This window comes from Sinohyriopsis cumingii, chromosome 14, assembly GCF_028554795.1.
Source record: "Sinohyriopsis cumingii isolate HCF-2022 chromosome 14, ASM2855479v2, whole genome shotgun sequence".
NCBI lineage: Eukaryota > Metazoa > Mollusca > Bivalvia > Unionida > Unionidae > Sinohyriopsis > Sinohyriopsis cumingii.
Genome location: NC_142974.1, coordinates 94,138,158 through 94,155,629, shown reverse-complemented (window position 1 = coordinate 94,155,629; position 17,472 = coordinate 94,138,158). Strand labels below are relative to the sequence as shown.

Here is a 17,472-nt window from a genome sequence, read left to right as displayed (position 1 = left end):
TAAAATATAAAATATGTAAAATATTTCCTGTGCAAGTTCCGAACCCAAAAGCTAGGCTACTTCCTTTTCCGGTAATATCAAACATGGCGGTTAGTGTCCTATCCGATGTGATAAACAAATCTTATCCCATCTTTTATACTAATCAATCTGTATCCATGAATTTATAATTAAAATAAACTTTACAATCATATTAATATATACTGTAGCAATTTTAAGCCTCTGAGTTATATAAGGTCAGATATCTACGTTAAATGTTAGCAGTATAAGACATCGGAATACATATTCCACGTTTTTAAAAAGATGCAATTCTTTCAAATCAGATACTTCAAATATCAGATTTTAGAAAAGAGAGAGGCTTACGTGTATATCTTTGACATTAAACATGCAAAATCTCCAAATTGAGTTACTTTAATTTTGATAGTATACATGTTACAAATTGACACTCAGTCGAGCGATGGGATTGGAGTCCAAACCTGTAACAGTGTAATACTGTGGAAGACATAATTCTTCATACCTCCGTGTTTGCGGTTCGGCTAGCCATTTCCATGTTGTAATTTTTAACGTTTCATCAAAACTCGTTAACTTTTCTTCATCCTCGTATTAGTACCATTGATATTGGAGAACGAGATGGTGCGACAATGAATATTGTAAATTGTCAAATCTTGTTTAAAGTTTAGAAAGTTTGTTATTTTTTATGATTACTTTTTTGTTGGGATGAAGAAACATCTTCGCAAAATATGTCAATAAATGTCATCAGGAGTAGTTTTGTATGCTCGCAGAGTCTAAAATAGTATTTGTGACTCTAATCAAGGGCAGTCCTACAATGCAAGACTTAGCACATGTTGGTTTTGTTTTAGTGCTATGTCTTACTATCCAAAAAACAACCTTGTATAGCGTGTTCCGATGTCGTTGACATCGGAACGAGTAGTCAAAGTTTAAGGAATATCTCATGCATTTGGTAGTATATATTGACACTCTTCCGCTAATTTATGTGTAATTAATATGCGTACGGTGCTGTCTTTATCCTGGCGGAATGAAAATACAACACTTGCAAATGGATGCATTTTCATGTTCCATTGACATACATTTGAATTTGTTGCAATGCGATGGTAGTCTGGGTATGCCAAAGTATGTTCAACTAGGTTCATATGGTGAATATGTTTCTTGAACGAAACGAAATGTTGTTTACAGTTCCAATGTGCATAATTTATTTTTATTCGTTTCATTAAAGAATAATATTTCAACTTGACCCGATTTTGGCATTCATCGCTTTTCAGTCAACTGAAATGTAGACCAACGAAACTCGAAAACAGGTCCATTTCTTTTGTGAGAATTTGAATTTATTAGTAAAAAGACATCAAAGTAAGTAAAGTGACTAAAACATTATGACTTTGTAGAAAGTTATTTTAGTTGCCAGTTGTGCGAGGTATTCCTGAAAATTTGACTTTTGTTACAATGTTAGTCGACATCAAAACACACTAAACAGTGCTCTTAGGCAATAAGTTCCTGATGCCCAAAACATAAATGTCAACGTCGAGGTCTTACATGTAGGACTATAATGGTAGAGGGGTGCCACCACACAAGACCTTGTCGAGGGAGGACCCCCTGACACCTTCACATTGCTTTCAAAGATACAAAGTCGTGTATGTGAACTCCACTTAAGAAGTACAAGTAAAATGGCATATGTATTGTTGAGCAATTTTCATTTTGATCATCTAACTTATATATCTATAACAATTCTTAAACTTGAAAGCCATCACATATTTTTGTTTCAGTGCTACGTCTTACTGCCAAAGTATTGACCTTGTGTAGCATGTTCCCATGTCGACTGACAGGAGACTGAGAGATAACATTTTCAGGAATATCTTACCAACTAAGTATTGACACTATTCCACAAATTTAAATCTATTTGATTATACTTTGTGCATTTATCCTGATGGAATCTAACTCTAACAAATAGATGCATTTTCATGTTCCTTTCAGCTGGTTGGAATGCAATGGAAGCCAGGAAGCCCAAAATCAGATTACGTCAGTGTATCCCCTAAGGGTACAAGACTGGGGGTCAAAATTCCCTTTGGTGTCAAAAATGGGGGTCAGATTGAGTAAAAAGCAAACTCTGATAACAAAAGTTGGGGTGAAATAAAAAAATTGGGGGTCTCTTAAGCACAAATGTGAGTAAAGGGAAAGAAACTCTCTGGGTTGAAGACTGTTTCTTAATGAAACGAATAAAAAATATACTACTATATTGAAGATATTTATCTTGCTTTTAACCAATTTAGCATTCCCAGCTTCCATTGCATTCCAATCAGCTGAAATGTAGGTCAGCAGAACTTGAAAAGGCGTCCATTTGCTTGTGTGCACATTCGAATTTATTTAAAATATGTCTGTAAGTCAAGTCTAATAAATCAAAATTACTTTAATTTGTGGAAAAGCGTAAATACATACTGCCAAGATATTCTTGAAAATTTGGATGCGTGTTCAGATGTCAACATCAGAACATGCTAAGGCCATTAATTATTGGGCAGTAAAACATAGTACCAAACGTACACAACATGAGATACATCCTATCATTAGGATGACTACTAATAACTTATGTTTTCACTTCATGTGCTGCAAGGATGACAAAAATGGTAATGCGTTAGTGACCCTTTTTTGCACATTTTCTTGTGTAAATAACTTTGCTAAGGGCTGATAATCATGCCTTCCTGCATTAACATTTGAGTGTTATATTATGAAATGTAGAACCAGTTGATAATAGTACATGTAGGATGTTTTGATGAATTTCACACACAGGTTGCGACTGATTTTCAAGAACTTCTGGACATAATGAATAACCAGTGTCCATTTGTCACTTAATACTTTCTCTTTCAAGTTTAAATGACACGTTTGATGTTGAATTGAGGGCGGTTTTATAATGGGGAAATAAACAGGAAGATATTTCTCACTTGCAATAATGAGTGGAAACATCCTGTTACGCACATGTTTTATTGCCAAGCTGTTAACATGCAACATTATCCCCAGTGCATGGAGTGATAAATTATAAGTCATTATGAATAGCAGAAAATGTTTATAAAAACCAAGCTGATAGTAATTAGTAATTCTGTTAGATCTTGTAATTAGACAATGGATGCTATGAGTAGTCAGATGGGACGGAAAAATCTTTGCCATGGATGTAACAAAAAACAAAAATATTTAAATTACCTAAACTAAGATTAACCCAACAACAGTCCTGCCAACCCTTACAGTTTTGCAGCAAGTCATACTGAAATAACCTTAAAATACAGGCTTACAGGATAAAAATACAAATTATGGAAATACGATTGCTGTAAAATCTGGATACTGGCTTGTCAGTGTTTGATTCAGATCGGGGCTTGTCATTTGATCCAGTGTAGGTGGTCAGGAAACCAAACCAACTTTACAAAAGGGACAGTAAACCTCTTTAAAAAAAAGTTTTAATAGTACAGAAGAATAAAAGGGAATATTCAATATTCTTGGGGGTGGGGGTCAAAATATTGACAATATTGTATGCTTTGATTTTGTGATCTCAAGTCATGGTTTCTTTGATGATAAATACACAAAGTGTCTGCACTGAAACTTAAAGTGGGCTTATGTATCTTTTATGGTACTTTTCTAATATCTTATGATCAGCACCATATAGCAAAAATTCTGCTGATACTTTGCCAAGTGTACGTACATAGACATTTTGATAAAAGTAATGAAGGTATGTCCATATTTTCAATACAAATAAGGAACAAAAGTGGTGAACGGTTTTGTTTTATTTTTCAAGGACAAGGAGAAGGCTGACAAGGGCTTGAATAACTCCATGCGTGACTTGCGCATCGTCAAGCTCTGCTTGAATATTTGCGTTGGTGAATCTGGTGACAGATTAACCCGAGCTGCCAAGGTGTTGGAACAACTGACTGGCCAACAGCCAGTTTTCTCGAAGGGTAAGAAAAATTAACTTGCACGTTTTTATAAATCAGAGAGCAGTTCAAGATTCAGTATGTTTGAACATGAGTCTTGCTCAGCAGAATTTTGTCCGGTTCCCAGTTGAAAATATTGACATGGGTAGAACACTGCATATAATTTTAAATGAGATTTTTTTTATCTGCGCAAAACTATTGTGCGTTTAGTTCAGTATTGCAGTTGCAAAATCGTAATTTAATGGTTACAATTAGATTTGGGTTCTACTATTCTAGAATTGGGAGGGGAAAAAATTCTTCATGTGGACACATGAATAAAAACGTGCATCCAAAAGGATACCTAACACTTTCTTAGAACATTATAATGTCCATTTGGATCGAGTCTTGGTCCTGGTAAATCACCTTGAGGCCTTATATGGGTTGCTGCTCATAATAATTTAAGAACCATTCAACATAGTCTGATTGGATCTGATGTTTCATGGACTTAATCCATGCCCTTTATGGATTTGCTCCTGTCTGCTTCATCTTGGACATAGTTTTGGACCATGCCTGTCATCTTGGACAGTTTTGGCCATTGCCTTCATCTTAGACATAGATATGGCCCATGCCTATTATCTTGGACATAGTTATGGTCTATGCCTATAAACTTGGACATAATTATGGACCATGCCTATCATCTTTGATATAGATATGGCCCATGCCTGTCAACTTGGACATAGTTATGGCCCATGCCCATCATCTTGGACATGGTTATTGTCTGTACCTATCATTTTCAGTATAGTTATGGCCCAACTTAGACCTAGTTGTGGCCCAAGCCTATCATCTTTGATATAGTTATTGTCTGTGCCTATCATCTTTGAAAGTTGTGGCCCATGCCTACCAACTTTCTTTCTTTTCATGCAATGTTGCATGTATTAATGAGTCATTGAAGTTGAATATCGATTATTCCCCATTGCCATTTAGGGAAGTATTGGACCCTGAATGCCACTCTTATGACTTTGGTACCCTATGACAAGTTTCTGTGTTTAAAGGCCGGAGAAACAAAATGTGGTTACCTAATTTAATCCATAGTTTTTGTTAGCAGTGATAGGAGGCAGACTGGCATTGGCAGAAAACTTTATGGTCTGTGCTTCCTGACTTTATTTTGTGTAACAGCAGTGCTGTTGTTTGCAACACTGTAACACCTTTCACAGTGGCAATCAATGTAATACATTTTCCTGTTACTTGGTAAATTGTTTAACCTTATTCCAGTTAAATGGAATTGGGAAGGGCAAGCTCACTTTTTTATTTCAGCTGGCCTTAAAGTCAGTTGAGTGTCTTGTGTGGTCCTGCCTAAATAACCCACTTGTGTTGCAGCCCAGTGAAACTCAAAACCAAGCCAAAAAGCCTTCACTCAGATTATAGCAGTTAATTAAACTTTTTTGTGTCGGTCAGCCTGTCCAAACTCCCTAAAAATTGGCCAATAATGTATTTAAAAAAAAATAGTGGTGCTCTATAGTTTTATATTTTGCATTGGGTTAGACTTATAAAGAAAAAGAATTTCCCAGGATCTCCTCACTTTTTATCCGGGTGATTTAAAAAAGACATTGTTTATCTTCACTACTGATAAAGGTACTTTTAATTCCCTTTACTTTGGTAGATAATTGATGTGTGTAATTCAAAGCGTATACACATTCTGGCCCTAATGCAGATGTACACCTATAAAAAAAGAAACTGCTTGCTCCATTTTTACTTCCTGGACTTCAGTGCTAAATCATACAACAAATCTGATGTGTTTAGGCTCTTTTAAACAGTAACAAAAAAAGAGTAAAGATAACAAGCTTTGTAAAATTTAACAAATAATTGTTTTCCCTAGAAAAAACATGAGAAAAATGAGAAAAAAGAACTTATTACAATTAAAATCCAAGAATAATTTAAGAATTATAAAAATAGAAGTCGGAATAATTAAAAGTCCTAATGAAACTTGAGTTTGAATCATGATGAAATCCCAAATGGAAGGCAATGACCTATGCTGTGGTTAGCGTTGTCCTGGTGTTATCAACAGTTCTTTGTTGAATCACAGAAAATAATAGTCAAGTGTTTTGATAATTGTTCTTGTCCAAGAGTTAATTTAGAGCACAAATATTTCCAGGGAAAAGTAATCTCTTAGAATCCAAATAATTTGAAGACATTTTTTTAAAAAAATCAAATTAAACTGGTCACAGTAAAACACCTGTACGTCTCCATTGTTAAGGCAAGTAATAATTATTTCTCAATACATCAATAATAAATCTAGCTACAGTGCAAAACTGATGCCCGGATGCGGGTCTGTCCACTAAAAAAAAAAAAGTTTGAAACAATTGCTACATGTATTTTGTCACATACTCCCAATATGGCCTTGACTAAAACTAATGATTTTTACTCTGGGGAAAGAATTTTTAAAAAGTTGTTTACAAGAACCCTATACTATTTTCTGAATCAAGGTCAGCATTAGATACAAAGTTTCTGTTATTAGGTTTCTACGAAAAACACTCAGGTAAAACTAAATTTCTGGAAAATGTAAAATCCAGTAAATAAAATTAAAATAGCATGTAAATTGTAGTGGAATTTTTTTTAAATGTTAGAAATAACAAACAAAACTTTAAATAAAATTTTCTCCAAAACAGCTGAACAGAATTTAATAAAGCTTTATTGAAACAGCTTGGCATGAAGACCTTTCTAATATTTAATGAAATGTTGCAGATTTATTATCAAATGTGATTACTGTTACTAAAAAAAAGTAATTTGGCTGACTGCATTTTAAAAACCATTTGACTAAATTTTGCACAAATCTTTCCGTCGACTTTGAAGTTAATAGCAGTGATGCCAATCTGCCATTGAATATGGCTGCTGTCATTAAAAAATATTTAAAAAACACTTAACAGCATTGTTCCGATGAGACATTAACGTGTCCTCAGTTGAATGCCATTCAGATTTATGGAATATGTTCTTTAAAGCTATCAGAATTTGACCAATGCTTACAGTGTGCAAGCATGGGAACCTTTGCAATATGGAACAAAAGCTGCTTGTGAGAAATAGGACATGGTTTTCAATCATCCCAGCTTGTAAACCTTTAACCTACTCTGTTGTTCAGGTTTTTGTCTTCTCTGCTTCATCTTGGACAGTTATGGCCCTTGTTGATCAACGTCATATCTTTAATTGGGATATTGCTTGTGTTGGTGAATCATTGAGGAAGTTCAATATCAAGCATTCCACATATCCTTTTGAGGAATCTTGGCCCCTGAATGCTTATCTTCTAACATTGGTTTCCAAAGACCAGTTTGCAATGGAGCAAATATATCTGAGCACCTTTATGGCACATTCATCGTTAAAAGTACTGATTTTTCAGAATTATTATTACAGTGTTCCAGGACACGGTTATCCCTCTTTTTTGCTAACAGAAGTATCAGGCACATTGGCATGGGAAGTAGAATTTATTGTCTCTACTTCCTGACTTGACTTTGTGCCACAGCAATTCCATTGTTTGCAACACTGTAACACCTGTACAAGTGGTGGATATGGTTACTATCAAAATGGTACATCTTCCTGATACTCTACATTTGTTATTTGAAAATTCTTTTTACAGACTTTTCTGCCAATTTTGTCCAAATTCGGCATATAGCATACTGGCATGAAGGGTTATTGGTTGTTTGTAGATGATACTAAACTGCCATGAAAATTGGAATCATTACTTGAAGATGCCTTTCAGATTTGAACAGTTGATGCTGATGTGCCATTATATATGGCCACAGTTACTAAAAATTGAAGAAAAAAAAACCTCTAATAACTTTCAGATATGAACAGAATGCTGAATGGAATTAAACCAAGTTCAACAATAAACATCCTGGTATTGAGTACTTTCATATTTCCTACAACTGATGCTATTCTACCCAGGAATTATTCAACAGGTATTTTTTGTTTGTTAACAGAGATAGCAGGCACATTGGCACGGGAAGCAAAATGTATGGTTTCTGCTTCCTGACTTAACTTTGTGCCACAGCAATTCCATTGTTTGCAACACTGTAACACCTGTACAAGTGGTGGATACGGTTACTATCAAAATGGTACATCTTCCAGATACTCTACATTTGATATTAATGTCCTATCTTGAATGCCTTTCAGATTTATGCAGATAATGATGTTCTGTCGTCAAATTTAGTTGCCATTAATTTTAATGGTAAACAATTTTAACAATATGGTCCTTAAAGCTGTCAATCAGAATTTGACCAAAACTTATACAGTGTTCAAGCATAGAGACCTTTTTATATGGAACAAATGGTGCTTTTATGCCATCAAATAGAGAAATAAATGTTTTTATAAGATATCAATCAACTGGATTGGAATAGATTTCTTCAGAAGAATCCTATAGTAGGAACATTACAGATTTACACATCTTTATTGGTTTAATTTCATCAATACAAGTTTGGAGAGAGATATAGGCTTAATATCTTTACATGGAATGTGGCTTTCAGTCATCCGAGCTTGTAAACCTTTTTACATATTCTAGTGTTTTTTTTTTAATGTAAACCTGTTTCATAGTGCTTGATGTGTCTTGTGTAGGTTTTTTTCTTCTTCTTTTCTCTGTTTCATCTTGGACAGTTATGGCCCTTGTTGATCACATTCACATCTTTTCATGGGATGTTGCTTGTGTTGGTGAAACCTTGAAGACGTTAGATTTCAAGCATTCCAGTCATCTATTATAGGAGTCTCTGCTCCAGAATGCTGATCTTAGAACATTGGTTTCCCATGACCAGTTTCCTAAGGATGAAATATTTTTTGAGCACCTTTATTGCTAAAAGCGCTAATTATTCAAAAATAATATTATGGTTAAGGACAAAGCTATCCTCCATTTTTGCTAACAGAAGTATCAGGCACACTGGCACGGGAAGCAAAATTTATGGTTTCTGCTTCCTGACTTAACTTTGTGCCACAGCAATTCCATTGTTTGCAACACTGTAACACCTGTACAAGTGGTGGATATGGTTACTATCAAAATGGTACATCTTCCTGATACTCTACATTTGTTATTTGAAAATTCTTTTTACAAACTTTTCTGCCAATTTTGTCCAAATTCGGCATATAGCATACTGGCATGAAGGGTTATCGGTTATAGATGATACTAAACTGCTATGAAAATTGGAATCATTACTTGAAGATGCCTTTCAGATTTCAACAGTTGATGCTGATGTGCCATTATATATGGCCACAGTTACTAAAAATTAAAAAAAAAAAAACCCTCAAATAACTTTCAGATATGAACAAAATGCTGAATGGAATTAAACCAAGTTCAACAATAAACATCCTGGTATTGAGTACTTTCATATTTCCTACAACTGATGCTATTCTACCCACAAATTATTCAACAGGTATTTTTGTTAACAGTGATAGCAGGCACATTGGCACGGGAAGCAAAATTTATGTTGTCTGCTTCCTGACTTAACTGTGTGCAAAAGCAATTCCATTGTTTGCAACACTGTAACACCTGTACAAGTGGTGGATATGGTTACTATCAAAATGGTACATCTTCCCGATACTCTACATTTGTTAAGGCTATTTTCACAAACTTCACTGCCAATTTTGACCAAATTGGGCATAAAGCTTCTGGACATGATGGGCTTTTGAATGTTTGTAAATCATGTTGAACTGCCATGAAAATTGGAATCATTACTTGAAGATGCCTTCCAGATTTGAACAGTTGATGCTGATCTGCCATTATATATATGGCCACAGTTACTAAAAAATTTTAAAAAAACTCTGATATGAACAAAATGCTGAATAGAATTAAACCAAGTTCAACAATAAACATCCTGGTATTGAATACTTTCATATTTTCTAAAACTGAGGCTATTCAACAGGTATTTTTGTTTGTTAACAGAGATAGCAGGCACATTGGCACGGGAAACAAAATTTATGGTTTCTGCTTCCTGACTTAACTTTGTGCAAAAGCATTTCCATTGTTTGCAACACTGTAACACCTATACAAGTGGTGGATACGGTTACTATCTAAATGGTACATCTTCCTGACACTCTGCTTTTTGTTGAGCTATTTTTATTTATTTATTAATTTCTCAAACTCTGCCAATTTTGTCCCAATTTGGCATAGACCTTCTGGAAATAAAGGGCTATCAAAGGTTTATAGATCATGCTGAGCTGTCATGAAAATGGTCATCATTACAGGAAGATGCCTTTCAAATATGAACAAACGAAACAGATGTGCCTTTATATATGGCACTCTTATTGATAATAAGAAAATCTTTAAAAGGCACAAAATGCTAAATAGAATTAAACTAAATTCAACAATAAACATCTTGGATTTTCACATTTTTACAACTAATGCTATTTCTGCCCTCAAATATAGCCACCATTATTCAACATTTTTTTTTGTTGTTTGTTAACAGCTATAGCCGGCACATTGGCACGGGAAGTAGAATTATGGTCTCTACTTCCTGACTTAACTTTGTGCCACAGCAATTCCATTGTTTGCAACACTGTAAAACCTGTACAAGTGGTGGATACGGTTACTATCAAAATGGTACATCTTCCCGATACTCTACATTTGTTAAGGCTATTTTCACAAACTTCACTGCCAATTTTGTCCAAATTGGGCATAAAGCTTCTGGACATGATGGGCTTTTGAATGTTTGTAAATCATGTTGAACTGCCATAAAAATTGGAATCATTACTTGAAGATGCCTTTCAGATTTGAACAGTTGATGCTGATGTGCCATTATATATGGCCACAGTTACTAAAAATTAAAAAAAAAACCTCTAATAACTTCCAGATATGAACAAAATGCTGAATAGAATTAAACCAAGTTCAACACTCAACGTCCTGGTATTGAATACTTTCATATTTTCTAAAACTGAGGCTATTCAACGGGTATTTTTGTTTGTTAACAGAGATAGCAGGCACATTGGCACGGGAAGCAAAATTTATGGTTTCTGCTTCCTGACTTAACTTTGTGCAAAAGCAATTCCATTGTTTGCAACACTGTAACACCTGTACAAGTGGTGGATATGGTTACTATCAAAATGGTACATCTTCCTGATATTCTACATTTGTTATTTGAAAATTCTTTTTACAGTCTTTTCTGTCAATTTTGTCCAAATTCGACATATAGCATCCTGGCATGAAGGGTTATTGGTTGCTTGTAGATGATACTAAGCTGCCATGAAAATGTTCTCCATTACAAGAGGATGCCTTTCAGATTTAAATAAATGATGCTGAACTGCCATTAGATATGGCCACCATTACTAAAATTATGTAAACCTATAATCTTGTATTTTTAAAAAATTAACAAAATTGAAATGCTGAATAGTGCTAATGCAAATTCAACATTTAACATCCAGATATTGAAGACTTGCTAATTTTTTTCAACTGATGATTATTGCCTGTTATTCAACTCGCGACTTTAAAGCCACTCTTTTTAACAGTACAGATTTTGATCATATTTCGATGTTTACCTTGGTTCATCCTAGACTCAGGACAGTATTCATATTCCCATGAGGTGTTTGAACGGCATGACATGATCATGTGATTAACAGAATTGTTAGGAATGGTAACTTCTGGTTGATCGAAATAATTATGGAGCTAAACACCAAAGTTGCCTAATTTTAATGTCTTGGCTATCAAGAGCAGAGGGTTGCATGGCTGATTGCCAAAAACATAAGAAATAATTGCTGTTGAAAGACATCGATCTGTTCCACTTTTAACTAAACAAAACGCAAGCCCCAAATTACAAAAATTGCTGCTGGATTCTTTAAAATTGGGTAGAAACTTAGTACCCCATTATATTTTTGTATGCTCCTGGTGACAATAATTGTCTGATTCCTCCTTGTTGAGATGTTTTTTCCTTTCCAGCTACTGCAAACCTTCTAAGCCCTCATTTGTTAAATTTTGAGGTACTTGTGGACCAAATATTTCTTCATGTCGACACAATTAATGTGGAAATATTGCCATCCATATTTGTAGTAGACTAGATGCCTAACAAAATGTTGCATGATGGAAGTAATGTAACGAAACTGAGGTTGTCTGGTATATTGCAATGTAACTATTGCCCTGGAGTTTGTCCAGAAAGTCAGGACAGTCTTAAAAATGTGAGGACCCTTTGGGAAATGACTAAGCAATTTAGGGGCCTGGCTCCTACTGATAACTATTTTGTGTATTTATGATTCTGATAGTGAATTAAATGCTTGTTGATATTTTATTGCAATAAATTCAAATATAACTAGAATTTGTTAATTATGTTCATTATTCAGAAAATTTGAAACATGAAAATAAAGGAATAAGTTAATTAGTGACAGATGAATAGGAAACTAGTCAGCTGGATGTTATAAATTTATAACTTCCATTATTTACTTCCTTGCACATGACTATTTCATTTTAAATTAACTCAACAAGTTATTTCAAATATTAACAGATGTTGCCAGTGCACACAAGTGAACAAATCACTTGAAATGTTCAGAATTCATGTGCAAGGAGAGCATTGAATCATACAAGCCCTCACAAATTAGTTAAAAGGCACATTGCTTCCATTACTTAAAAGTGAACTTTAAATTTAAAAAATTTAAATTAAAAACTAATGGATAGAATTTTGCTAAACTTTATGGAAAAACATCCTGACAGGAAGACCTTTCCAAAAATTTAGCCATATCAACTTGAAGCTTCATTAAAAGACTTCTGATATGATCTATGTGTAGTTGGTCCAGATTGCAAACGAGTAAATCCCACAGCCAATATGACTACATCATTATGGACATTTTGAAAATAACTTTATTGCTAGTTCCTATGAGGATTTTGTCAAAAAGATTTATAGTTGGTTCTAATTCAGAATAGTGCCAATTTTGCTTCCAATGTGACTAGCATGATGGCCATCACTAGTCCTCCTGATTGGATGGTCATACTCACGTGGGATTCTCACCAAAAACTTCGGATCTTTAGTTTGGTCCAGAATGATAATGGTGCTGGTCTCTAATTGGTTTTGAAGGACAGTGGTGCTGATCTCTTATTGGTCCTGAATGACAGTGGTGCTGTTCTCTAATTGGTCTAGAATGACAATGGTGCTGTTCTCTGATTGGTATAGAATGACAATGGTGCTGATCTCTAATTGGTCTAGAATGACAATGGTGCTGTTCTCTAATTGGTCCTGAATGACAATGGTGCTGATCTCTAATTGGTCCAGAATAAAAATGGTGCTGATATTCCGTCCAATAGAAGCACCACAGTAGCCATTTTCCAGATCTTGTCACTCCAGAATGTCAGAGATGGTTTTAACAATAAGCAGTTTGAAAGAAGAAACATCTTCTCATCTTCGATTTATTAAAGTTCTTTTTGGCCAGCAAAGCATCAGCCTTTCTCTCTTGATCACTCCCACCCCATTACATGACCCATTCTCCCTAGAAAAATTGTTGCTTTCATGTTAATATTTGTATCCATTGTATTTTTAGGGCATGATACTAAGCACATTGGCACAGGAAATGGAATTGTCGTTTCTCTTTCCTGACTTTACTTTCTGCAACAGAACTTCCTTAATGTTTGCAACACTGAATAATCCAGACTAATGGTTTTACAGTTACTATCAAAATGGTATATTATCATGTTGCACAGTGAAACTTGTCTGCTTGCTGATTCACACACAGTTCATAGCTTCTTTTCTTTTTTTTCTTCTAATATTTACAAGTTAATGTAAGTTGTAAATTAGGCATTGGAATGCATTTATTTGAACTTGGCTCATTATTAACATGAACATTATTTGAATACCCAAATAATTGAAATTTCCATCTTTCCAAAAGTAACAGATAGTACCATCATTTTCACATCTTTTGCAGGAGTGACAGCATTTTGCTGACTCCAACTATTTTAATCCCAAGCTAGAGAGTGTTAGGGATATACTTTAACCCTTGTACCTCCATCTGTCTGTCTGTCGGAAGAACTCACTTTGGTTACATTTGTCATTTAGGTCAGCTTTCATTTATTGATCTTTTACATTCATGTTGATAGTCGGAGTTTCTGTTTATAATTTGCATTTCAAAAAATGAAGTTCAGTTATGATTTTCATTCTTAGTGAATATTGGTCTTTAATGCTCATTTCCTTGTTTCAGCCCGCTACACTGTGAGATCCTTTGGTATCAGAAGAAATGAAAAGATTGCTGTTCATTGCACTGTGAGGGGAGCTAAAGCAGAGGAAATTCTGGAGCGTGGACTGAAGGTATGATAGTTATCTCCCTTTAATGTATTGACATTAACAGGCGTAAAGGAAACAATTGCTGATCTGTACACATTTTTTAACAGTTTAAAGTCTACAAAAATTAAGTGTTTTGACTCGATCCAGCATTTGCTTTAAATCCAGATATTCTATAAACATGATGCCAGCATTTTCAGGAATCAAATTCTTTAATAAATAAGATGAAGGTTTTGCAGATTGTTACTAGATTACATATTCTGTTTTTATTACAAGACTGTTATCAATGATATGTATCTGAGGACCAGGTCCTGCTTAAAAAGTAAACACACCCCATCTTTTTCGATTTTGCTTGGTATTTAACTGGATTTTTGACCACCTGTATAGAGTAGAATTTACAAATTGAGAAATACTGTACTTTTATCTTTTATGGATGCCATTTAATTTGGTTCTATCAATCCATCCATCATTGAAGTGGTTTTGTGATGTAATATCAACCAGTTTGTGTATTTGAGATGAAATGTCTTTCTTCTTGCATTCAGGTCCGTGAGTATGAATTGAAAAAAGGCAACTTCTCAGACACAGGAAACTTTGGGTTTGGAATCCAGGAACACATTGATCTGGGAATCAAGTATGATCCTGGCATAGGCATCTATGGAATGGACTTCTATGTTGTCCTCGGAAGGCCAGGTAAATAAGCATGCATCCACAGTATATATTGAAATCAACTAACAGCAGACAAGAAATTCAGAAAACCTGGAAACTTGTCTTTTTTGGCAGTACATGTTTAATTAGTTTTTCAGGGCATGTAAAATGTCGAGTTCTTTGTTGAAGCAGAATAAAGGAAACTGTTTATAATTTTATGCAAGTTTAAGTAAATCATGATTAATCCACGAAGTCATAAAATTGTCAGAATTTTCAAATTTCTTAATTGGATATGACTCATTCGGTTAACATAAAATATCGGCATAAAAGATTAAAATGGAAAAATTGTAGATTTTCATGGTATGACTAGCATACGTTTTCCAAGCTGAGTAACATAAGACAATGGAAATGTCACTTCCTTTGTAAAGTTTTTGTTAATGTGTGGGTGAGCCTTTTTTCTTCCTTCAAATCCTGGGTTTTGTTTTTTGTTTTTTTTTTTTGTTTTTTTTTTTTTCCTCCTCCAAATCCCAATTTTCATTCCACTCAAGGTGGCAGCCCTGACTTAGGGGTGAAACAATTCATCAGTATATTGATGCATCAGTACAAGAGAATCAATACAAATCAAAACCTATCTTGTATATTACTTCAATATTCAACAGCCATGACTTGGTCGATTACTTTGTTTCTAAAACTTGAGAATTCATCTGAGATGTTGCAGGAACAAGGTCTCATTTGTATCATTTAAAAAGAAAAACTTTTTTGCAACGCCTGACCAGTTTTATGTCAATTACAAACGTGTTAAAGACCTTGTCAAAATAAAATCTGGGTATTTAAAGGCCAGGTACATATCATTTATGATGACCTGTTCATTTTACTCATGATACTTGAGACGTTCTTGCACATGAACATTTGCAGACTGTCAAATATCTGACAATGTTGATGCACCAAAGAAAACCAGTTCAATGTAAAATTGGTTCGTGATGAAACTTTTCAGGTGATCGAAAATAGTTTATTATTAGTGCAGTGAAATGTGGAGGGTGTGTGATTTGGATTTTTAACATAGCTTTAACTATTTTTCAGTCATATCACATCGATGTCTGCAGTGTGGCAGTTTATTTTGATGTCTAGCACTGGGACATCATGCTGCAGACATGTAGTATGATGTCCCACATAGTTACATTATCCTGACACCTGGTCAACCAGTCCTAACACTAAGCTTTCAATGCTGTGCGCCAAGTAAGGCAGCTGTTAGTACGATTTTTATAAGTCTTTTGTATGACTATTTGCACCTAAGCATCCTAGGCAGTCTTTAGATAGGATTCGGTACATGGATTCTCGTAAAGATCTTTCCACAAGTACATATTGCTTGGTCTGAACAAAACAACAGGAACAAACCAGAAAATGTATATGATCAAATTCTGTGGTGAAAATCTCTGACAAAATATCACAGTGGGAAATGCATGCATGGCTCCATGTTAATCATCATCCATAAAGAGTATAACATTATTTTCCAGTGTTGTAATTCCATTGTGTCATGATGTCAGCATGTGTTTGACGTCATTTGTGTACTGATTTGAACTGTATCCATATTCTAACATTATTTTCCAGTGTTGTAATGCCATTGTGTCATGATGTCAGCATGTGTTTGACGTCATTTATGTACTGATTTGAACTATATTGATATTCTAACTAAGCTTGAAAATGTATTTTTTATCAGAATTTTGAGCAGTCTGAAGTGTAGGGGGAACCTAGTTCTTTGAGCAATTTATGTGCTTAGGTTTCTGAATGGCTGGCAGTCTTTAAAACTATTCAAGGAAAAGAATTGGGCCTTAATGCATTAATTATTAGAATGAATAATAGTTATATATAGTAAAACCTTTGTTTTACATTCCTGCTTGTATCAGTTGTATACAGGTTGCTTCTCATATGATAGGGAGGGGGTTAAAAAAAAATTGGGGCACAAATTTTTTTCAATTACAGAAAGGAGTTTTAAGATAGGTTCAGACTCAAGACCATTAAAACATAGTGTATTTTCCAGCTCATGGCAGATTTAAATGGAATAGCCCTGACAAGAAATGTTTTGGAAATGTATATACATGGTCAGACACATTATGGTGTGGTCCATAGATGTAATGTGTCAAAAAAATTTTATCCATTGTTTATATGTTTTTACAGGATTCTCTGTGTCACAAAGGAGACAGAGGAGAGCCAAGATTGGGTTCAAGCACAGAGTCACCAAGGATGAGGCAGTTAAGTGGTTTCAGCAGAAGGTGAGGCTGATTTGTGTTTATGCTGGTTACATTGATTGCAGCAATCTTGGAGATCTTGTTATTGCTTCTAAATCGGGGGGTGGGGGTGGCGGCACCAGAAGACTAATATCTCTGTGGTCCTAATTCTCCTTAATGTACAGTCATGGGGGGGGGGGGCAACAAAAGTCTTCTAATGGTGTGTAGATAGGGTTTGTGCAGTTAAAAAAAAGAAATCGTCTTGTCTTCAGTATTTCTGAAAATTCCCTCCACCCATTTAGTTCTAAAATAATTGTTGCTTGCATCTGTCTGTTAATGCTCATGCATTTTACAGGTGTCTGTAATATTCAGTTTTTAATGCTGAATTTTTATTTTTATTTCAGTATGATGGTATCATCCTGCCTGGCAAGTGAAAATAAACTCTTCTTGTAAATAAAAAAATAAACTGGTATCAGTGGA

At 34.7% G+C, this 17,472-nt stretch overlaps 1 protein-coding gene across 1 annotated transcript; it reads left to right on the top strand.

Annotated features, from left to right (window-relative positions):
* Positions 1-41: 41 nt before the first annotated feature.
* LOC149784420 (large ribosomal subunit protein uL5-like) lies at positions 42-17,472 on the top strand. Its single transcript, XM_089932482.1, has 6 exons — positions 42-89; positions 3,788-3,947; positions 14,043-14,149; positions 14,665-14,812; positions 16,943-17,037; positions 17,397-17,472. The coding sequence occupies exons 1-6, from the start codon at positions 84-86 to the stop codon at positions 17,424-17,426; spliced, it is 546 nt and encodes a 181-aa protein (XP_089788608.1). The 5' UTR covers positions 42-83; the 3' UTR covers positions 17,427-17,472.